Source organism: Primulina eburnea, chromosome 8 (assembly GCF_022965805.1).
Source record: "Primulina eburnea isolate SZY01 chromosome 8, ASM2296580v1, whole genome shotgun sequence".
Classification (NCBI taxonomy): domain Eukaryota; kingdom Viridiplantae; phylum Streptophyta; class Magnoliopsida; order Lamiales; family Gesneriaceae; genus Primulina; species Primulina eburnea.
Genome location: NC_133108.1, coordinates 3,402,988 through 3,427,580, shown reverse-complemented (window position 1 = coordinate 3,427,580; position 24,593 = coordinate 3,402,988). Strand labels below are relative to the sequence as shown.

At 38.2% G+C, this 24,593-nt stretch overlaps 1 protein-coding gene across 1 annotated transcript; it reads left to right on the top strand.

The window, feature by feature from the left end:
- The first annotated feature begins 9,328 nt into the window (after positions 1-9,328).
- LOC140838472 (histone-lysine N-methyltransferase ATXR3-like) lies at positions 9,329-23,299 on the top strand. The gene is given in 25 exon segments (XM_073204802.1): positions 9,329-9,594; positions 9,767-12,091; positions 12,389-12,445; positions 13,043-13,461; positions 13,463-13,578; positions 13,580-14,184; positions 14,509-14,659; positions 14,661-14,871; positions 15,015-15,527; positions 15,638-15,738; positions 16,038-16,359; positions 16,361-17,095; positions 17,205-17,276; positions 18,605-18,715; positions 19,869-19,969; positions 20,599-20,698; positions 20,770-20,865; positions 21,061-21,228; positions 21,310-21,435; positions 21,515-21,568; positions 21,729-21,976; positions 22,053-22,161; positions 22,257-22,556; positions 22,735-22,755; positions 22,757-23,299. Coding segments are annotated over 24 exon segments (7,089 nt in total). The 5' UTR covers positions 9,329-9,594; positions 9,767-9,894; the 3' UTR covers positions 22,913-23,299.
- The last annotated feature ends 1,294 nt before the right edge of the window (positions 23,300-24,593 follow it).

Sequence of the window (24,593 nt, the reverse complement as noted above, 5' to 3'; positions counted from 1 at the left end):
AAACTTATGTCTTTACAACTGAAATAACTAATGCGGAAGCGTCTAACATAAAATTGAAAGTACTAAAATTAAAAAAAAAAAGAATAACATGACTAAACTAAATCGCAAAATTCATCATCCCCAAAATTGTTCAGATTCTTCTTCTTCGACCTGTTCTTCGGATTTATCTGGGGAAGGGTGTAAGGGGGTGAGTATTTTGGGAAATACTCAGCAAGTAGGGGAATTTGAATACAACATAACATTTTATAACAATTTCGAATCATAACATAGCATGCTTTTCATAATCGTAACATCATATTCATAACAACACTGCGATTTTTCACCTTTCATGGTTTACTGATATCAGTCCCTAAGCTTTAATCCTCTAAGGGGGCGAGGCCATAAAACAGTTCTATCCCACTGTTAGGGGCCATATGTTGGAATTCCACCCATTTTCAGGGAATCCTCACAGTGCCGATCCAAAAACGTACCAACTTTCGTAAAAACGTATAGACAAAACGACGGTACTCGACCGCATTTTTAAACCAAAACCGAAAATTCATATACATAAAACCGAAATTTAAAACAACCCACTTACCTTAAATTCTTGAGAAAAACTAGGGTTCTTCGAAATTCCTACTTCCCTGGCTGGACGGTGGCAGCGCTTCGCTGTGCTTGAAAACTCCTAAGGGGACTAGGGGGAGATTCTCGAAATTTAGGTGTGATTTTTGAGCTTATAGGGTCCTCATATTTATATGGGTTGGTTGCTATCGGGATCGAGTGATATCGCGTTGAAATCTGACTTAAATCTTTTATCTCGAATCGTGATATATCTATCCGTGATTTGTTCGAAATTTAAATCTTTTATCTCATGCGAATTTCCGAAATTTGCATATATATCTACTGATTAATTTCGAATTCTAGGGATTTTATCATCTTTTGCCTGATTTTTATCCCGGTATCTCTATATCAACTCAAATCTTAGATAATATCCAAGATTACTCTACCCAAGCATACTCAAATTATTCCTATGATATTAATCTGATATGATCCCGATTGTACAAAATCCCGGGTTTTACAATTTAGGCCATACTATGGTAGCAAATGAAATTTTTATAGTCTAGGATCGTAGAATAAGATATCGTCAGCCTCAGTAATGGAAATGTTTAGGTTATTATCCTTAATAAATGAGATATATGATTTTATGCTGTGGATGCTACAAAGAAAAAGCCGAAATTGTCTGATATCTAGTAGTGAAAGAATTCCTTGATGTCTTTCCTGAGGAGATTCCTGGTTTTTCACCACAAAGAGAAATTGATTTCAACATCGAATTGATGTCGGGTACTGTGCCGATCTCTAGAGTACAGTACAAGACGGCTCTTGCAGTACTGAAAGAATTGAAAGAGCATTTACATGACTTACTCAAAAATGATTATATACGTCCTAGTATGTCGCCATGAAGAGCACCTTTACAGTTCGTAAAGAAGAAATATGGTTTTGTGAGAATGTGCATTGCTTATAGGTAGTTCAATCGACTCACTGTTAAAAATAAATATCTTCTGCCTAGATTGATGACTTGTTTGATCAACTTCAAGGAAATTCTGTTTATTCGAAGAATGATCTTCGATCTGAGTAGCATAAACTTCTAGTTAAAGAAGAAGATAATCATTATACAACAATTAAAACCATATAATGGCATTATGAATTTCTTGAAATACCATTTGTGTAGTAGCCCGAATTCCAAATTGGGTAATTAACGGATTAATGGTGATTAAGAAGGTTTAAGGTGTAATTTTGACCGAGTCATGATCGGACGGACCGAAGATGGTTCGGAAGCACCGAAGAGTTCGGAAGGTCCGAAGTGAGTTCGTTGGATCCGATCATTAGGTGTCAAGAGTTGATCGACACGTGGGAGTTCGGACGTTCCGAAGTGTAGGTTCGGTGGATCCGATCATGAGGTGTCAAGAGCAGCTGGACACGTGCATGTTCGGACGGTCCGAAGTGTATGATCGGAGGATCCGATCATGAGCTGTCAAGAGCCGATGGACACGTAAGAGTTCGGACGTTCCGAAGAGGGTTCGGACGATCCGAACATGGCCTATAAATAGTGGTCGGATTTCCTCATTTTTGACTCGCCAATTCAGAGAATTCCATAGCATTTCAGTCGTTTCTGACAGGTTTTAGTCTTGTTCCGAGATTTGGGCACTAGCGGGGAGCTGCTGGTCTTGTAGCAGAGCTGTGCTCTAGTTGGGAGCTAGCGGCATCAGCGGGCTAGCGACGGACGAAGGTTTGGAATTTTATCAGTATTTTATCTCAGGATTATCTAGTTAAGTCTGGTAGATAAGTTTAGTGATGGTTTTCACTTGATGAATAGGCTTGGATTAGACCTGTTGTCTGGTGGTTCCAGTGGATTAGGATTGCTGTGATAGAGGTACGAAAGTACTATCCGAGATATCCTGGTTGAGTATACATTCTTATATGTGTTGCATGATTATGTGGTGCATTGTTATATGTCATTTGATGCATGCTATTATGTCACGTTTATTACTGCACGTTGCATTTCATGTTGAGCCGTATTCTCCTTTGAGATAGCCTTTACTGTTGAGCTGTATCTCTTTCGAGATAAGCTATATCTTGGGGCCGCTCAGCCCTGTCTTGTGGACGCATGGACACCGAGAGTACACAGTGGCCGACGGGTCGGGAGGGCTTCGGTGGTCCGGGACATTTTAGGTCCACGTCTGTCTTGTAGTGGATGCAGTGACCCAGAGGTTGGACCGCGCGGCACTATCCACTTGGCGCCTCTAGACTGAGCATTTTGAGATCCTTTGTGATTCCTGTTTCTTGACTACCCTGGTATCATGATCATAGCATGTGCATTTCATATAGGTCTGTATACTCATACTTTTGTACTGGGCGTTCTTATCGCTCACGTCCTCGGTTTTGTTTATTCTTGGACACCCCATTTCCACGGGGCAGGCCTCAGGTTGGACAGCTCAGGAGGAGCAGGAGGAGGACGTGAGTATCTGGTTGGTTTAGTTTATCTGTATGGTTGTATTGGGTATTTTTATTTTGAGTTATTCTAGACTTCGATTGGGTTGTATAATTATAGTTTGTTGACTATTTCCGCTGTTATCTCTGATTACTGTTATTAAGTAAAGTGCATGCTTAAGTTCTTGCTTAGTAGGTGATCCTGGAACGGGTCACTACATTTATGGTATCAGAGCATGCGTACGTTTTTGGGATATAGATTTCTGTTTTGGGATTTCCGTTGACCAATTTACTAGTTCCTCATTCTATGTTGTAGCGATGGCTGACCACTTTGGTGATGAGAGTAGTCAGGGGAGTGTAGGTCGTTGGGGCGACCAGGACGATCGTAGGCGGCATCGTGAGCATCGTCATCGTCGGGATGGTCCTAGGCGTTTCGATATGCATCGTTTCATGCAGATGGGGCCTAAGCCTTTAGTTGGTGGTGAGACTCCCGATGATGCTGAGGATTGGTTAGAGCGTATGGAGAGTTGTTTCGTTTTGTTCATCCTCTAAGCTTGATTTCGAGGACGAAATCTTTTTAAGGGGGGGAGAATGTAGTAGCCCGAATTCCAAATTGGGTAATTAACGGATTAATGGTGATTAAGAAGGTTTAAGGTGTAATTTTGACCGAGTCATGATCGGACGGACCGAAGATGGTTCGGAAGCACCGAAGAGTTCGGAAGGTCCGAAGTGAGTTCGTTGGATCCGATCATTAGGTGTCAAGAGTTGATCGACACGTGGGAGTTCGGACGTTCCGAAGTGTAGGTTCGGTGGATCCGATCATGAGGTGTCAAGAGCAGCTGGACACGTGCATGTTCGGACGGTCCGAAGTGTATGATCGGAGGATCCGATCATGAGCTGTCAAGAGCCGATGGACACGTAAGAGTTCGGACGTTCCGAAGAGGGTTCGGACGATCCGAACATGGCCTATAAATAGTGGTCGGATTTCCTCATTTTTGACTCGCCAATTCAGAGAATTCCATAGCATTTCAGTCGTTTCTGACAGGTTTTAGTCTTGTTCCGAGATTTGGGCACTAGCGGGGAGCTGCTGGTCTTGTAGCAGAGCTGTGCTCTAGTTGGGAGCTAGCGGCATCAGCGGGCTAGCGACGGACGAAGGTTTGGAATTTTATCAGTATTTTATCTCAGGATTATCTAGTTAAGTCTGGTAGATAAGTTTAGTGATGGTTTTCACTTGATGAATAGGCTTGGATTAGACCTGTTGTCTGGTGGTTCCAGTGGATTAGGATTGCTGTGATAGAGGTACGAAAGTACTATCCGAGATATCCTGGTTGAGTATACATTCTTATATGTGTTGCATGATTATGTGGTGCATTGTTATATGTCATTTGATGCATGCTATTATGTCACGTTTATTACTGCACGTTGCATTTCATGTTGAGCCGTATTCTCCTTTGAGATAGCCTTTACTGTTGAGCTGTATCTCTTTCGAGATAAGCTATATCTTGGGGCCGCTCAGCCCTGTCTTGTGGACGCATGGACACCGAGAGTACACAGTGGCCGACGGGTCGGGAGGGCTTCGGTGGTCCGGGACATTTTAGGTCCACGTCTGTCTTGTAGTGGATGCAGTGACCCAGAGGTTGGACCGCGCGGCACTATCCACTTGGCGCCTCTAGACTGAGCATTTTGAGATCCTTTGTGATTCCTGTTTCTTGACTACCCTGGTATCATGATCATAGCATGTGCATTTCATATAGGTCTGTATACTCATACTTTTGTACTGGGCGTTCTTATCGCTCACGTCCTCGGTTTTGTTTATTCTTGGACACCCCATTTCCACGGGGCAGGCCTCAGGTTGGACAGCTCAGGAGGAGCAGGAGGAGGACGTGAGTATCTGGTTGGTTTAGTTTATCTGTATGGTTGTATTGGGTATTTTTATTTTGAGTTATTCTAGACTTCGATTGGGTTGTATAATTATAGTTTGTTGACTATTTCCGCTGTTATCTCTGATTACTGTTATTAAGTAAAGTGCATGCTTAAGTTCTTGCTTAGTAGGTGATCCTGGAACGGGTCACTACAATTTGGTTTGACAAATACACCAACAGTGTTATGGATTTGAAGAATAGATTATTCATAATTTTTGTGAATAAGTTTGTGATTGTCTGTATTGATGTTATAATGGTTTATTCGATATCAAAGCTGGAACATAACGAGAATTTATGATTGGTTCTTCAAATACTTCGAGATTCTCAATTGTATGATAAATTGTCGAAGTGTGAATTACGGATGGATAACGTGATATTTTTGGGTCACATGATATAAACCCAAAGAATATTTGTAGATACAAGTAAAGTTGAAGTAATCATGAATTGAGTTGGACCAACCAATGTAACAGAGATTCGAAATTTTATAGGAGTGGCTGAGTATTAGAGACAATTCATTGAAAGATTTCGCAGACTGCCCGACCTATTATCCAATTGACCAAGAAAAATGCAAGATCCATTTGGTCAGATGAATGCGAAAAAGAGTTTTCTTAGATTGAAAGAGAAGTTGACAACAACTCTAGTGTTGACGTTGCCATTTGGATCAGGTGGATTTGTGGTTTGTACTGATGTTTCATCAAGAGGTTTGGGATGTATTTTAATGCAGCATGAAAAAGTTACAGTCTACGCTTCAAGGCAATTAAAAATATATGAACCCGGATATCATGTTCATGATCTTAAACTAACATCCATTGTTTTTTCTTTAAAAATTTGGCGACGTTATTTATATGGTGAGCAATTTATTATTTACTCAGATAATAAAAGTTTGAAATATTTGCTTACCCAATTAAAACGAAATATGAAGCAGAGACAATTATTATATTTACTGAAGGTTTTTTTATTGTGAAACACAATATCAACCAGGAAATATGAATCAGGTTACATATGAATTAATCCGGAAGTATCAGGATGTATGATATATAGCATTTATCCATGTCTGATAGAATTATGTACTTCTGAATGGACTTTTCAATCGAAAGACAATCATTTTATTGCTTTGCCTTATAATTTGAGCCGAATATTATTTCGAAGATCGAGATAGCTCAAAAGACCGATCCAGAAGTTCAGAAATCAAAAGACCTGGTTTTTTCTGGTGACTCTGATAAATATAAAATATCATTAGATTGTTGTTTGCAAATGAATAATAGGTTAGTGGTACAAATGTCACGTGATTGAGAGAAGCATTACTTTAAGAGGTTCAAGAGGCACATTGCAGCCATCATAATATTCATCCTGATAGTCTTAGAATGTATCACATACTGAAGCAATATTTCTAGTGGAATGCGATGAATAGAGATATTTATGAATTTGTAGCAAAATGTGACATACCAACATGTTAAAGTCGAGAGAATGAAATCCAGGGGTATGTTACAGAGATTAGACATATCACAATAATATTGATTTTTCGTACTTTTATCACGACCCTATCAAAACCGCCGCAACTTCGCCGCCTTCCACCGCTCAAACTCAAAATTGATTGAAGGGTTTTGTTCTCTGTGTCGTAAGCTTTGTTTTGATATCAAAATTTTGCAGAAAACTCGCGACTCGGTCAGCCTGTTTTTTTGTGTGATTTCGGTCGTCTTTTATCAAAATTATGTCATATATCGTGGTTTTTCGTTACCTCGTCGTAGGGTTTCTAACCCTCGAGTGGGAAGGGGGTTGTCATGTTCATGTTTTTTGTGTATGAACATGACATATGGTACATGTGGTTCGACCTTATGTGCTCGAGATGATGCATAAGGAAATACCATAGCTCCTTGAGAGTGAGCTCAATTGTATTTAGGTACTGCGTAGTATTGTCGTCTTCCAGATACTATATGTGTATATTTAGAGAAGTTTAGTACGTTATCATCGAGCCTTGACAGCTCTATGATATTTTTGTTTGTATATGTCATGATTATGCCAGACCAACACATGTTTATGTTAGTCGTGCCTTCACCTTTTGAGCTTTTCTTAGCTTGCTTTCCTCAAATTATGCCATGCATGAAGCCCTGATCTTAATTCTTTTGAAAGTATTTGTAATTATTTTGTGATCCTAATCATGTCAGAATTTTACATTGATTTGCTTCATTTATATCTTTTGTGTATTTTATAATATTGTTAATCCTTGTATATTAAATGGTATTATGTCAAATGACTGCATTGTCAGTTGGTGGATGCTGAAAGCTTTTGGAAGTTATTACTGAAATAAATTTATCTAGCAACGGTAGAAGTTCATTCTCTGGCAGGTATGAATGAATTCTTGCTCTTCATATTTATCCTAGCTTGAGGCAGCTAGATGGTAGAAAATTATATCATTTGAATTTGAAAATATACTATTCTGATTGATTATTCTCCATATGCATGATTCTTTTGTCTTTTTATGTTGTGATTTAAATTTTGGATTGATTTGGTTCTCTATAGATTAATGTATCTCATCCTCTTAAAATGTTTTTTTTGACTTGCATCTTTTTTATGTTTATACCAGGAGATTGTAACAAACCAATGGCATACTTATTACTCTGATGAATTTTCTTGAAAGCTTTAGACAACAGCAACGACGGACAGAATTAACAACACGAAGCTCCGATGCGAAACAAGGGAAATATCGGTTTTCTTGAAATTTTGGCACCAAAACGTAGCCCTACTCATGGGCTATCCACAACTATGCTCCATTTGAAATTTCGACGACCAACGTGGAGATATTGCTCGTCAAATTTTCGAAAATGATAAGAAAGAAAAAATGGGATATTCAAGAATTCAAATGACGGCCGAGTAAAAATGTGGGAAATAGAGAAAATGTTTTGCTAAATATAGTACGCATGTGTGTCATCTTTCTATTATTTTGGGTTAAAACTTGACATTAAATTCTGAAATGTAATTTAGTATCATTTATAAATGTGATATTTTATAATTTATAATTTTAAACGCACAAAATAATTATTTGAATGACTTATTTTAATTTACCAACTTTAAAATAATGAATCTCAATAAAATGCCAAATAAAAGATAATTAACACCGAGTCATTACAATGATATACAAGGGGTGATATTATTCAAAGAAGTAGGTCGAGCCGAGGAGTGTAGTGTAGTTTGACGCCAACATAAGTCAAGGAGACGCTCGATCAAGAATGCATAATGTTAAATGTTAATCATCATGCACCGTTTAGCTCCAAATCTAGACGTCCGCTAGACAATGGATTGACTACTAGGAACAAAATAAAGGAGCAGCGGGGAAGAAGGATTTGGGGGATGAGGCAGCTTCTTCCGGGAAAATGGTTGATAAGGGGAAAAGTATTGTGGTAGCTGAAGTTGTTGAAGCTGAAATTCTGATAGAGCAGCCGATATATGATCGAGGAGGTGGTTGATGATGATAAGTTTATGGTTGTCTCAAAAAAAGAAGCAGAAGCGCTCATGGAAAAAAAATCAAGAACAAAGTGATGAGTTCTTTGGATGGGTGGTGGAGAATAATAGTTTTTATGATATGTAATATATGTTGAATACTACCAATCCGATGAAAAGACCAATTTTTATTAAATGAAGCAATGAGACAGCATCCCAAAATTAGCTCGATCGATTGCTCAATGAGACTTGCATGTCGGAATATTAGAGGCTTTCACCTGCTTCTAAAACAAAAGATCAGTACTCCTGCTTTTCAGGCTACTCACAAAGTAGATGTGTGTGACGTTTTGGGACAAAATTGGATGGGAAAGCCTTAATTGGGACTTTGATGCGGACTCTGTCCACTGGGCGAAGGAGGCAATTTATTTTATAAGGGTTATGACACGCTATTTTGAGGATGAAATACCAAGACATCGTCGAAAAAAGTTAAGATTTTTAGCTTGCTTTATATTTCTAGTCATATATATGTTGAAGCATTTGTTCTTATTTGATATTGACACTTGAGTGTGGATATTTTAGTGTGTTTGTCGGAATACCAGGTCTGTCCCGGAGTTTTTTTAACTGTAAATCCGAGGTTGGTCTCGTGTATGCTCATCTAGAAGTTTTATTTGTTCTTGAGATAAACATTCACATTTGTATTCACCGTCATCCTTTGTTTGATGATTTTGAAGATTTTAGTGAATTAATTATCTTTTGGAACTCCAAATATATTTGGATTCTCTTTCATTTTAATATAAATTATTTTGATTAAAAAAAAGAATTATTGGCGCAATGCAAAAATGGCGAGAGAGGGGAGATAGTCAAACCCAACTCTCATTAAAAAAATTGCATACATAATAATAATTTATTTTTATTACTTATTTTACAAAATTTCATACGCTGAGCTACATATATTATAAATAACGGATATAATTATAATTATAATTATATAGAAAAGGAAGTTAAAAAGAAAAAACAGAAATAAGGACTGATTTACAGAGATTCGTCTCCTGCTATTCTTTCTCCCATCGATCGATCCCGTGTCTGCTCTCTCCCTCTCTCTATTTCGCTCCGAGTTTTTACATTCTCTCTTCTGGTTCCGTTCTTGAATTGAATTGGACTTGTCTCTCGATCCTAGCGGCTCAGCTCTGCAGTTCGACTCGCGAGCCTTCAGATTCAAAACCCTAGCTCCGCCTCAGTTTTTCCAATCACTATTCGCATTTTAATTGTACGTGTGTTTGGATTTCGAGGTTTGGGTTATTTGGTTACAATCGTTGGGATTATTTTCTTACGCGTTGGAAAAACCCTACATTTTTGTGCTCTAATTTTGGAAGGTTGTTTTTTCCATTTGGATTACTTGGTCTTGTGGTTCTTGGATTGATTTTGTGGTTTTTGCGTAGGTTCTTGGCGTATTTGAAGGCTGTTCCGAGGAAAACCATACTATGAGCATAGATAGCCCGGGTGAAGAAGAGAATTAGCGTGTGGTTGCCGCGGGTTTATTGAAGAAAAGATTGCCTTGGAGCGTTCCATGGGCGATGGCGGCGTTGCATGCGTGGCTTCACAGCATGTTATGGAAAAATTTACGATTTGCGGTAGCAAGACTAACGGCAAGCCAAAGCCCAGTTCCTCTTCTAAGTCTTCAGTCAAGTTGGCGAAAGTGAAACAAAAAATGAAGCCGAAAAAGGACGGAGGTGAATTGAGTGTGAAAAATATTTGCAGCTCGAGGAAGGAAGGTGCCGAGAAGAATTGCATTGGCGAGGTTATTGATGACATTAATAAAGAGGAAGTGGAGGAAGGTGAATTGGGCACTTTGCCCATTGTGAACGGAGAGTTTTTGCCTGAAAGACCCGGCAGGAGGTATGATATAAAGAGTGAGATTGAGAAAGGTGAATTTCTTCCTGGTAGATGGCGAAAGAATGAAGGTGAACTGGAGAGAAACGAATTGAGATCATCCAAAGACGAATTGGAGAAAGGTGAGTTTGTTTCTGATAGATGGTGCAGAGGTGATGGTGGGAACAGGGGTGATGAATATGGCTACTCAAAGGCTCGAAGGTATGATGTCACGAAGGAAAAGGGTTGGAAATTTGACCGGGACTGGACATTACCATCTGCAAAGGAAAGGGGTTGGAAGTTTGATCGTGACAACGAGTGGAATCTACCTGTTAGAGAGAAAAGTTGGAAAGTTGATCGCGAGTGGTCACCGCCTTCTAGAGAGAAGGGTTGGAAGGGTGATCGGGAGCGTGAGTGGACGCCACCTTCCTCAAGTAAGTACACCAGTGAGAAAGAATTCAGCCGAAGTGGTGGCAGTGGTCAGCATTCAAGGAAGTTCTCTTCCAAAATGGAAACAGAGAAAACTCCAAAGACCTGCTCCAAAATAGTCGGAGAGGATGTTTCTTTGAAAAATGAGCATTTCCATGGTAAAAACCATGCCAAAAACTACTCTCTCAGTAACCGCACAAAACGACATGGAACTGATTCAGATACGAATGACAGAAAACATCGTGTTGACTATGATGACTACTCTAGTTCAAAAAGCCGGAAGCTTTCTGATGATGGCATCCGCTCTGCTATGTTGGGAGATCACTACTCAGGTAGGTTTGTTGACAAGCCTTACAAATATTCTACATCTTCTTCACGAAGCATTCCTTCCGAAAGGTTCTCTTCCAGGCATTTGGAGTCATCTAGAACAGTTAAGGATAGGCAAAATAGCAGTCCACATCATTCTGAGCGGTCCCCACGCGACTGGGCCCGTCACCATGATCACCGTGGTCGCAGCCCAGTTCTCCGTGGGAGGTCTCCTTATGAAAGGAATCATCAGTATGCTCGAAGTAGGTCTCCAAATGATCAGGGCAGTCATAATGATGGCAGATACCGAAGTCCTAGCTATGTGGACAGGTCTCCTCATGACCAAGGTCACAACCGGAACGGAAGGGATCTAACTCCAACTTTGTTGGACCTGTCACCATTTGGTCGAGGTAAGTTCCAGCGGGAAGCTAATCGAAAAGTGGGAGTCAACGAGAAACAATCAAGTCATTATGGAAGCAAAGGGAAAGAAGCTAGTAAGGGCCAAGAACCAAATAAGGATTCTGGTAAAACAGAATCTCAAAAAACAGCGAAAGAGTCATTTGACAAAGGAAATGCTAGTGGTGAGAATGGCTTTATTGATAAAAGTGACTGTCATCCACGTCTTGCTCAAATTCCTACATTTAAAAGCATAGAATTGTCTCAGGAAAATAGAGTTATGGAGGAGCCAACATCCATGGAAGAAGACATGGACATCTGCAACACTCCTCCACATGTCCCTGTAGTGGCTAATTCTGTTGCAGGAAATTGGTACTATTTGGATCTCTTTGGTGTGGAACGCGGGCCTTCGAAATTATCCGATCTGAAGACTCTTGTTGGGGAAGGTTATCTTGTATCAGATCATTTTATTAAGCATTCAGACAGTGACAGGTGGACAAGCATCGAAAATGCAGCTTCTCCATTGGTTACTGTGAACTTGTCTTCAGTTATTCCGGATACAGTTACTCAACTTGTGAATCCTCCTGAGGCTCCCGGTAATCTGTTGACAGATAATAGAAACGTGGTATCTGATTATCTTGGTGATGAGGAAGACATATCTCCTGCATCCCAGCATACAGATTATCTTTACATAGATGAAAGAGTTGGTGCACTCTTAGAGGGTTTCACATTAATCCCTGGAAAGGAGCTTGAGATAGTTGGGGGTACGCTGATAAATGATATAGATTTTATTTTCTTATTTCTTTAAGTATATCAAAACATTTTTTAATGTACTCTTATCACATGACAGGTGAATAAGACATGGTATGAAGTTGCATATACTTTTAACTAATTTCCCTTCCAATCTATTTTTATATGTTCATGAATCAAGGAAAAGAACATATTCTCTTATGGACAAAATTTAAAATTCTGTTCTTCTAACTGAAAATTTAAGTTTGGTCTGTCTATTGTGCATTTAAAGTAATTAGATTTTTCTGTCCTCATTAATTGTTGTCGTGCAGAAGTGTTGCAAATGGAAGGTGAGCACAGTGAGTGGATGAAATGGCGGAAAATGGAAGGTACTTTATTTCAATCATTGTTTTGTCCTGGGTAAACTTGCTTTCACGTGTTTGCCATTTTTATTTGAAAAGTGACATGCTTTTGAGAGTTTTGGAAATCTCAGTAGTTAAAATTTGTGTGAATGCTCTACTATTTTAATCAAACGCATGAGGTTGGACTCTACTACTTTCCATCTTACTCAAAGCTTTGGTGCATCTTCCATTCAAATGCATTAAGTTACTTTCTGGAACTTGATTACGCAGGAGCTGATTAACGACTGGGATGATTTTTTTGGTTGCTACACTAATTTCCATATTTGTGTAGTCACTAGTCAATGTTATTTTGATTTCTGCGTGACTGGATGTCATTTCGCAGAGAAATTGTTTCTTAATGTTTCTGTGATTATTAATTTAATTTTCCTGTAATGTTGATGCTCATTGTGTGGAACATCTGTTATTTGATTCAGTTATCAGATTATGTTTTGATAATTTATTTTAATGCATTTGCATATAATTTATTGTATTTACATCACTGCTTTAAGACACGTGTATTTTGTAATGAGCTGTGCTACAATCTTGTATGCTACGGTTTTGTAATTGTTTTTTGGGCTGTAACAGGTTTTAATGGGCAACAACTGCATATGGGTGAAACTTGTGAGGATGGAGGTTTCAATGGTTTCTCTACTGTTTCTGAAATTGCACCTAAAGACACTGCAGAATCAGAGCCCACCACACTTGTGTTTTCTGATAAGGATATTACTCTTGCTTCTAATGGATGCTTTTCTGGACAATGGTCATGCACGGGTGGTGATTGGAAGAGGAACGATGAAGCTATTCAGGATAGAACTTGGAGGAGGAAGCTTATCCTCAATGATGGTTATCCATTATGTCAGATGTCCAAGTCTGGCTGTGAAGACCCTCGGTGGCAGCAGAAAGATGAGTTGTACTGTCCTTCCCAGAGCACAAGGCTTGATCTGCCATATTGGGCTTTTACATCACCAGATGATTTGAATGACCCCAACAATCCAAGCAGATCATGGCCAGACTAAATCTGCCGTTGTCAAGGCGGTGAAAGGAACAACGCTTCCAGTGATCAGGATAAATGCATGTGTGGTGAAGGACAATGGTTCGTTCGTGCCTGAACCACGTGTAAAATAGAGGAAATGAAAGACATTCGTCAAGACCTTCAAGGTTATGTTCAACAACTGGTGATACCAAGAGATCATCAGAAGATGGTCACTTAAGAAACACTCATGAACAAGATTCTCGGAAGAGCTGTACAACCTTGATTATACCAAAGGACCGTCTTCGCAAAGTTGATGAGTTACAGTTGCATTTAGGTGATTGGTACTATCTTGATGGTGCTGGGCATGAACAAGGCCCCCTACCATTTTCAGAGTTGCAAGTATTGGTAGATCAAGGTGTTATCCAGAAGCATAGCAGCGTTTTTAGAAAAAACGATAAAATTTGGGTCCCAGTTACCTTTTTTTCGGAAGCCTCTGAGTCATCTGGGGTTACTGAGCATGCTACTCCTCCTGCAGGAGCAATAGGTGATCTACCTTGTAAAAACCAGCGAAATTCAAGTAGATTTCATGATTTGCATCCACAATTTATTGGATATAGTCGAGGCAAGCTTCACGAATTGGTGATGAAGTCCTACAGGAGTAGGGAGTTTACTGCTGCTATAAATGAAGCCCTCGATCCTTGGATCAATGCGAGGCAACCAAAGAAGGAGATTGAAAAACAGATTTATCATTCAGGTAAGAGTCTCTTGTTAAACTCTACATGCAATATGCTATTAATTTTTCTTTCATTTGAACTTGTTTGTTAAATTATGGATTAAACAAAGTAAATACAAAAATATTTATTGTTCCCCACTTTTACTATCTCAAGACTTCTTTGTAGTTCTGTAACGTTTTTGTGAGTTCTGCTACTCATGGAGGATTTGGAAGTTTAATATAAAATGATTCTAGTTACAGGGTGCATGTTTTTGGGTTTTCTAATACTGAATAGTCTGGGTTTTGGGAGTAGAAAAATTCTTAAGTTGTGCCTCTTGCGAGACACTTTATCAGCTAATGTTGCAGATCATGTTCGCGCTTGCAAAAGAGCTAGGATTGATGGGATTGAAGAGGAGTTTGAGATGGAAGAGGATCTGTTTGCTTTTAGGAAGGATGCATTTGCATTTGATGATTTATGTGCTGGTGCTACTTTTATGAAAGGAGATGAATCAGATTCTTGCTTTGATAGGCAGTTGGGCTCTCCTTGATGGTCATGTTCTAGCACGAGTGTTTCATTTTCTTAGATCCGATATTAAGTCGCTTATTTATGTTGCCTTGACATGTAAGCACTGGCGATCAGTGGTAAAGTTTTACAGAGATATCTCTAAGCAGGTTGACTTTTGGGCCATTGCCTCTAAATGCACCGACTCCATGGTCTTGAATATAATGGTAAGCTGGTCATTAAAAACTCTGTTTTCTAGTCTTATATTGTTAATTTCATTTTTAACTGTATTTAGTTGACGCTGGATAACATGTATGTTGGAAATTAGTTTTTACTTGATGTCACGAGTCTTAATAATTTTATTATGCAGAATGATTACAAGAAAGATAGGATAACTTCCTTACTTCTGCGTGGGTGTACTGGCATTAGTTCTGGGATGCTGGAGGAACTTCTTCGGTCATTTCCTTCTGTGTCAGCTATAGATATTCGAGGTTGCACCCAGTTAGAAGACTTGGTTTGCAAGTTTCCTAATATCAATTGGGCCAAGAATCAGGGTCGCCAATTGAAGACCAGAAGTCTTAGTCAGTTAGCTGATAAGGGTTCATCAACTTCGTATCAGGCGGATGATTCTTCTGGACTGAAAGAATATTTAGAAAGTTCGGATAAGAGGGACTCAGCAAATCAGTTGTTCAGGCATAGCTTGTATAAACGATCCAAACTCTTTGATGCTAGAAAATCTTCATCCATCCTCTCTAGGGATGCACAGTTGAGGCGTCTGGCGATGAAGACAGCTGGAAATGGGTATAAGAGGATGGAAGAATTTATTGCTACAAGCCTACGAGATATCATGAAAGATAACACCTTCGAGTTTTTTGATTCTAAGGTACTGGTGATACCTTATTCTTTTGTTATGTATCTACCTATACTCACCTCTTGGGCAATACGCCATAGATTTTTGAAGCTAATAAGACTTGCATTATCTTGGTTGATTAGGTTGCCGAGATTGAAGAAAAAATGAAAAATGGGCATTATGCCAACCGTGGCTTGAACTCCATCAAAGATGATATCGGCCGTATGTGTCGGGATGCAATCAAGTAAATAATTCCAACTATGTTTATCTTTACTTCATGGCTTATTCTCTTTTATTCTTTTAGTAATGAGCAAACCAGTTATTTGTTGGAAAGGCTGTTGGAGTTTCCTCCTCTCTAGTTGGAGTATCTCTCTTTTCCCATTTCCCCGTCTTTCCTTTGCTTACATGCTACATAATCTTGATTAATTTTGGATCTCATGTTTTCTGTAGCTTGCATCATTTTATGTCAAGGTGCTTTTTGTTTGCTAATTATCATCTGAGTTTTGGTATTTATTTAATTTTTTTAATATTTTGTGATCTCAGAAACAAAAGCCATGTTGATGCTAGAGACGTGAATCGCGTTGTTACATTATTTATTCAACTAGTTACAACTTTGGAAAAAGGTTCGAAGTCAGCTTATGAGCGTGAACGGATTATGAAGTCATGGAAAGATGATTCACATACTGGCATTTCATCTGCTTCCTCAAAATATAAGAAGAATCTGAATAAACTTTCGGAAAGAAAATACCCGAATAAGAGCAATGGGAGTGCATTTGTCAATGGAATTTCTGATTCTGGAGATTATGCATCTGATCGAGAACTCCGAAAGAGATTATCTAAACTGAACAAAAAATCTTTAGACTCAGGGTAGTGAAACATCCGATGACTCTGACAAATCTTCTCATGGGTTTATGACAGACAGTGAGAGTACAGCGTCGGACACAGAAAGTGACTTGGAGTTTCAGTCAGAAGGTGCAATTGGGGAGTCAAGGGGGGATGCATATGTTAATGCTGATGATGGGTTGGATTCATTGGCCGAAGACCGTGAATGGGGTGCTCGCATGACTAAATCAAGCCTTGTTCCCCCTGTTACCAGAAAGTATGAAGTTATTGATCACTATGTGATTGTTGCAGATGAGGAAGAAGTGCGAAGAAAAATGCAAGTTTCTTTGCCTGAGGATTATGCTGATAAGCTAAATTCACAAAGAAATGGTACCGAGGATTCGGACATGGAAATTCCTGAAGTGAAGGAATACAAACCCCGAAAATCCCTGGGAGATGAGGTGTTAGAACAAGAAGTTTATGGCATAGATCCCTACACTCATAATCTTCTTCTCGATTCCATGCCAGATGAACCAGATTGGTCTCTTCTTGATAAGCACTTATTCATCGAGGATGTGCTCCTTGTTATTCTCAATAAGCGAGTCAGAAGCTTCACTGGTTCTGGAAACACTCCTATGGTTTATCCTTTGAAACCTGTATTTGTAGAGATATTAGAAACTGCAGAGGCAAACCATGACACGAGAACCATTCGGCTCTGTGAGCTTATCTTGAAATCTATTGACAGTCGACCTGAAGATAATTATGTTGCGTATAGAAAGGTAACACATTTGTATCATAGCTCCTTTAGTAAAGGCTTCGACAATTTCTGTTTTTGAAAAACTTGTACTTGCTCTCATTCTAGAAGTTTACACCTGACTTTCTAATCAGGGGCTCGGTGTTGTATGCAACAAAGAAGGTGGTTTTGGTGAAGATGATTTTGTTGTTGAATTTCTTGGAGAGGTAATGACATGCCTTTTTTGAGACCGAAAGTTTTATTATATTCTTTAGTTCATACACGAGATTTAAATCTTTTCGTAATCTTACGATAAATTTTAATTGGTTGGTTTCAGCATGTACTTCTTCTTGCAACTACTGATTTCTCATTTGATTTGCATTCAACAGTAGTTTTTTTCCTGTTTTTATCAGTAATAAGATAAGATATTTAGAAACATGGATGTTGTTTTTGGGTGGAGGGGTGCTTAAAATTGTAATTTTGAAAGAGAAACAGCAGTAAGTAGTATAGATTGGGTTTAGTTTTCGCCTTTCCAAACTGAACCTCTGGTTCCTTTTGTGTCCACGTATGTTCTCCAGGAATGAGTAAATTATCATCACTATTATAGTTATTGTTGCATTTTGTATTGTATTACCTGTGTTGTAGTTTTATTGCTGTGCTAGATACATATTTAAAATGCAACATGGTAATTGTGTTAATGATGATTCCGTAATTTATGTGTTTGGTCAGCCAATATGGCATTTTAATTTCCCGCTTCCTAGGAAAATGAGAATATATTCATCATATAATGTGGAATCTCTAACTTAGCAGCAAAAGAACATGATAAACGGGAAAAGTGGGATTCTGACATGGGACCCCATTTAGTTTGTCTGGACGTCTCTGTAAGTTTAGAGAGGACAATAATCAATAACAGTATTACTATGGAGCGTATGGAAATGTGTTAAGCTGCAGAGAAACATTCGAGGGCGTGCCATGTAATTTCCCTTGGAGGCATTATAGTTTCGTAATTTCGTCCAGTACTTTTGAACCTTTTCTGTCTTTTCTCGGGGGATGTGGGGAGGGAAAAGAGGAGGAAGGCTGGAAGTAGCCTTGTTTTCCAAGGTCCCTAGGAGGCATCGTGGTTTCATTCAATTCTTTTTGACCTTTCTGGGGATGGGGGAGGGAAACAGGAGGAAGGCTGGCAGTTGCGTTGTGCGATACAGTTCCTTTCTATACCTCCATATGGGTTCTATCTCGATGTTGGCTTTAATAGTTTACTTGCGCTGTTCATTAACAACATTCCTTTCAACCTTCTGAATGATCATATTATCTGCTTTAAGCGGTAGGCACTGTTTTCTGCCTTCCAATAATGTGAATATTCTCCATTCGTGAAAAAGATGCAAATGTCTCACAGGTGATCGTTTACATGTGAATTGGGCTCTAAAGTTTGAACCCGAGCCTATGCTTTTGATAATCAGAAGTGTCATATGATCCCTATTATCTGAGGTGGCCATCTACCACTATGCTGCTGACAGCAATCTAATATGGCTGAACCCCTGTTTCTTCTGACATTCAGGTTTATCCCACTTGGAAATGGTACGAGAAACAAGATGGTATCCGCTCCTTGCAAAAGAAAAATAAAGATCCAGCACCAGAGTTCTACAACATATATCTTGAGAGGCCTAAGGTATCCTACTTTTGACTACTTATGCGAAATCAGTTCTCTTAAGTTTTAGAGATTGTTCATTACTTTCACTGATGCCGCACCATCTCATGTGAAAGGCTTGACAACCCGTTGACTGTTGTCACTAAAATACTTTCGTAATGATTTTTAATAATGTTTGGAAAGTTTGAAGACAAAAAAAATTGGTGATTTTGAAAGAAAACACAGGCTCCTAACTTGTGATTGTTGAGGTGCGAGATGTTACTTTGGCCACAGAATTAAAGGTCTCTGTAAGAGGAAACTGTAGGACATTTTTTTTTTTGAGAGGGGAAACTGTAGGCATTCTTTTCTTTTTTTTTTCCAGAGGGGAAACTATAAGCATTGACTGACTATATTGCTTGCAAAAATCTGCGTCAAACTGAATGCTGATGTCATCGGGCCCAGAGGACTGCCTAACATAATTTTAAAAGGACTGAAAGTAATACCAAATTTAGGACTTCTTAAATGTTTATTCATCACACCGTGGGAATAATTGCACCCACGGATTGCTGGAATTTTATTTGTTAATTTTTGTTGAAGTCTTGAACATCACGTGTATCTATGGTCAATATAGAAACATGAGTCCTACTCAAATTCAATACTCAAATTCAATTTAGAACTTTCAAAGCTTGCAGAAGACACTTCAAGTCACAGATCATTAAAAAATTGAATGAAAAGAAGAAGACACTTCAAGAAAAAAGAGGGCTGATGCTGCAGTTGTAGATTCCAATACTCCTAACTTGGCATAAGTACTGAGAACTGGTTAATTTAAATTTTTTAATTGATTTTAGAAAAAATGAATAGCAAATGTATAGATACACGTGATGTTAAAAAATTGAATGAAAAGAAGAAGACACTTCAAGAAAGAAGAGGGCCGATGCTGCAGTTGTAAATTCCAATGTTCCTAACTTGGCATAAATACCGAGAACTGGCTAATTTAATTTTTTTAATTGATTTTAGAAAAAAATGAATGGCAAATGTATATGCTTTGGAAATGGTGTTCCTACATTCCAAATCAGTTATAACTGTAGTTTGAGCCTTGGTAGTGTAAATATCGAGTCTTAACAGGTTGTTTCCCAGTGCCCATCTTTCTCTTCCATGATGTATCAAATGCGTTAATTTGAATCTTGAAATGCAGGGTGATGCTGACGGTTATGATTTAGTAGTTGTCGATGCGATGCACAAAGCAAACTATGCGAGTCGGATTTGTCATTCTTGTAAACCCAATTGTCAGGCCAAGTTAGTACCTTTTCAAATGGTTATTTAAGTGCTCCGCTCTACTCAAGTTTCTTGTTCTGACTTCTATTTAAAGTTTGGTTATTTTATTTTTTGTGGTATTGGAAAGCTGTCCATCTAAATATAAACTTTTAAATTTGATTGGGTAATTTTTGTGGACGTCAGTATGCCTCAAATTTGCTTTTATTATTGGTCCATAATCTTTTGTTTCATAGAGAGAATGATATAGTCAGAATGCCTACAGGATATCGTAAACAAAATTATGGATGCTGGTTCAACACAGCTGATGCCCTAATATTTCATTATGCTGCCCCTTATTACAAGTATTGTCAAGTTTTCCCTTTTTTCGGGGGCTGCGTGCCATTCATTGTTCAAGTTTTGAAGAACAATTGTAAGGTGTCTTGATTTGACTTGAACTTGTTTTTGTTCACTTGACTTCTCAAAATGATTTTTGTCAGCCTGGGGAATAAAATATAATGTGAAATTGGAGCTGTGGAATTTTTGACTGGGTTTAGTATGCATTTGTATCTCTCTGATCATAGTTATTGCTTTTTTGAGATGGATGGAAGCCACAACATGGAACAAGATTCAAGTCAGAGTCCACTAATTTATTTCTCCCATTGAATGGACAGGGTAACTGCTGTTGATGGTCAATACCAGATTGGAATATATTCTGTAAGACCAATCGCTTATGGTGAAGAGATAACCTTCGATTATAATTCTGTTACAGAGGTCAGTGCTATATGAAATCTAATCAATTATGAAATATGGTTGTATTGTTTGTAATTTTTGATTTTCTGCAGAGTAAGGAAGAGTATGAAGTCTCTGTCTGTTTGTGCGGCAACCAGGTTTGTCGTGGGAGTTATCTAAATTTAACAGGAGAAGGAGCTTTCCAGAAGGTAAAGAATTTCAATGAGTTTTTATCGAAGTGAATAGTGAGCTGTATTTGGTTTACATGTGTCATGTTTCTAGACGTTATGAAGTATGATTGCATAACTTTTAATTTGTATGCTTGAGTGCATCTGTTTTTCCTCTTGGTCGGAGTTTTTCTTTGCTCCACATACATACACTTAGATTTGATTTTTGTGGCTCAGGTACTAAAAGAGTACCATGGGTTACTCGATAGACACCGCTTGATGTTAGAAGCTTGTGAACTAAGTTCAGTATCTGAAGAAGACTATATTGACTTGGGTAAAGCTGGATTAGGAAGTTGTCTGCTTGGTGGGTTACCTGATTGGTTGATTGCATACTCGGCACGTCTTGTATGTCTTTCTTCCCTGTGTGGCTCTGGCTTCCGAATATGAGTTAAATAGTTTCTTATCTTATTGATATTTAATATTTAGGTAAGGTTCATTAATTTTGAGAGGACGAAACTTCCTCACGAGATTCTTAGACATAATATAGAGGAAAAAAAGAAATACTTTGCTGATATACGGATGGAGGTCGAGAAAAGCGATGCTGAAATTCAGGTAAGCATTCTCTCTGTTTGGCGGTTATAGATTGGAGCTATGGATAGAGATTTTATCACTTTTCCATTATCTGCTGCAGGCAGAAGGTGTATACAATCAGAGGCTTCAGAATTTGGCTCTTACTATTGATAAGGTAGTCAATTTTATCTTTTGCCAACATATTCCTTCCTTTCTTCTATCTCAGTCTTCCCAAAAAACCTTTAAATGTAAAATAACCTGAAAGTCAATAAAGAATGTGAAAGATGGAGGAATGAACAGAATAAGAATTACTAGTTTATTGACCATACGTGCAGGTGAGATATGTAATGAGATGTGTTTTCGGTGACCCAAAGAAGGCCCCGCCACCCCTGGAGAGGCTTAGCCCTGAATCAGCTATTTCTTATATCTGGAAAGGTGAGGGTTCATTTGTGGAGGAACTTATCCAGAGCATGTCTCCTCATTTGGATGATGTTTCATTGAGAGACATGAAGGCCAAGATTCGTGCCCACGATCCTTCTGGTTCTGACGACATCAGAATGGAGCTTAGGGAGTCTTTATTATGGTAATCTTCTACCGGAGCCGGAACATTTGAATGTTAAATACATGCTCTTAATTAAAATATTATCTGTCGTTTTTAGGTTGAGGGATGAAGTTCGGAACCTTGCTTGTACTTATAAAAGTCGGCATGATGCTGTTGCTGACTTGATCCACTTATATGCTAACACAAAATCACTTTTCAGAATAAAAGTGAGTATTTATTATACTGAGCTTGAAATATCAAGTTACTGTTTCTCTCGAGGCTTCAGCTACCTTCTTTTTATTCAATTGTTGTCTTTTTGCAGGAATACAAGACTGTAACTTCTCCACCTGTTTACATTACTCCACTCGACCTTGGTCCCAAGTATGCAGATAAGTTGGGGTCAGACATTCACAAATATTGCAAGACATATAGTGAAACATATTGTTTAGGACAACTGTTATTTTGGTACAACCAAGATGCTGAACCAGACGCTCTTCTAGCAAAATCTAGCAGGGGTTGTTTGTCTTTGCCTGATGTGGGTTCCTTCTATGCTAAAGCTCAGAAGCCATCACGCCAACGAGTTTATGGTCCAAGGACACTGAAATTTATGCTTACTCGGATGGTGAATTCTTCTGTTTTTTTCCCCACTTCTTTGTCGTTGCTGAAGAATACTAGGAGCATCATTTCATCATATAAATATAAGAACAAAATGGACAAACCAATGGCAATTTTTTCATCGTTAGATTCTGGTTCGAAGCGAACCATTTAGCCTCCTATTGATATCTTGTCTTCATTGGCAGGAGAAGCAGCCACAGAGAGCCCTGGCCGAAGGACAGAATATGGTCATTCAACACCCCTGTTAAAGTTTTCGGCAGTCCTATGTTGGATGCCGTTTTACACGATGCTCCATTGGACAAAGAGATGGTATATTGGTTGAAGCACAGACCTTCGATCTTCCAGGCCATGTGGGATCGATGAAATTTTGCAGGCACATTAGGGAGAAGCCACCGACTGGACTGTGACATTCCTTTGGATAGTCTCCGGGCTCAGTTTTAGTTAGGGAGAGACGCTGCCTCATCTGAGAACTCGTTTTCAAGAACACAGGCGTGCCCCGTTTTAGTTAGAGAGAGATGTTCCTCCAGCTGGGAACCGGTCATCAAAGTATAATGGGTTTGTGCTGGTTTATTCTACTGTTGATTCTTCTGTACAGTTGTCATATTGTCTTTTTCATTCTTTTTAGGCTTGTAATTTGTTTTCATTCTTAGCTGCTAGTGCATTGTTTGTTACACATATGTCTTGAAATCCCAAGTGTACTACTCCTTTTCAGTCAGTTAATGGAAAGTTGCGTGGTGACTGTTAGAATCATTTGTGCAGTTGTCTTGAAATCATAATTAATTTTACATTTGTATTATAGTGTTCCAATCTTTTGGATCTCTGGTCCAACAATTGTGTTTCATATGTAGTTCAACGTGTATGGGTGAATCATGCATGTGATGTGATTGTATACACACACCCCCCCTCTCTCTCTCTTTATACACACAGGCACGAGGGATGAAGCAACTGGTGCAATGGAAATTTTTCATTTTGTCGAAATTTTCTTAAGAAATATTAAGCGGGATTAGTTCAAGTAGATAATATATGGTGATCTAACCAAAAAGTGCTAAAAGTTCTTTTTTAGTTTCATAATTAAAGTAGTTTCATAATTAAAGTCTGACAAAAGTTAAATGATGCTTAGATTTTTTGGTGTATGGGATAAAGGAAACTATTATGATTATAATTTCGAAATTTTTACGTATTTTAGAATACAATATATATTCTATTTTAAGTTTTCCACGTTATTATTTGGGTTGATATATGGGTAAATTGTCCTAGCAAAAAACATATGTATGCACTTCAAAATCTAAAAAAAATGTTTATGCAATTTCTGAGTTAACTTCCCCTTCGAGGTGAAAAATAAGTACGAATAATTGAATATATAGTATAAATGCAAGAGTTTTCAGTATTAATAATTTTATATTTGGTATAGAACACCAAAAACAGGTATTCGAGGTATAAAAATCCGTAATTTATATATATTTTACATTTTTCTCTTTAAACTGAAAATATAAATAATGGTTTTGTACTAAATTTGAATCAATTGATATAATAAATAAACAAAATCAATAAGTTTGATTTAATATTTTTTACTTAATTTTTGTAATATAGTGCACCAAATTGTTAAATCATTTTAGTTCCCAAAACACTAATTTATATACTCAAATCAATTTAATTGCTACTTTTTTTTTAGTTTCCTTTTGTCATCGACGTTCTAATTGCTACTTGTTAAGCCATAAATATGTGTAACACAATCATGTTTTAATATATAACTAAATTCAAATATATAAACAAAATCTTATTTTTTTTAATACCATATTTGAAATAACTTGTAAGATGGAGTGCTTACCGTTTTACCAAAAGCTATAGCTAATGGTAATTGTACAACTCAAATCTTTTAAACCGCACAGCAGCACAAGCACCATGGTTCGATCGCTCTACCAAGCAAGGACAATTATTGCACCCAACAATCTCCCTCCGAATAATTGCACTCCTTGCAATCAATGGGAATCGAACCCATGACCTTGACTCTGATACCAATTGTAGGTGCTTACCGCTTTACCAA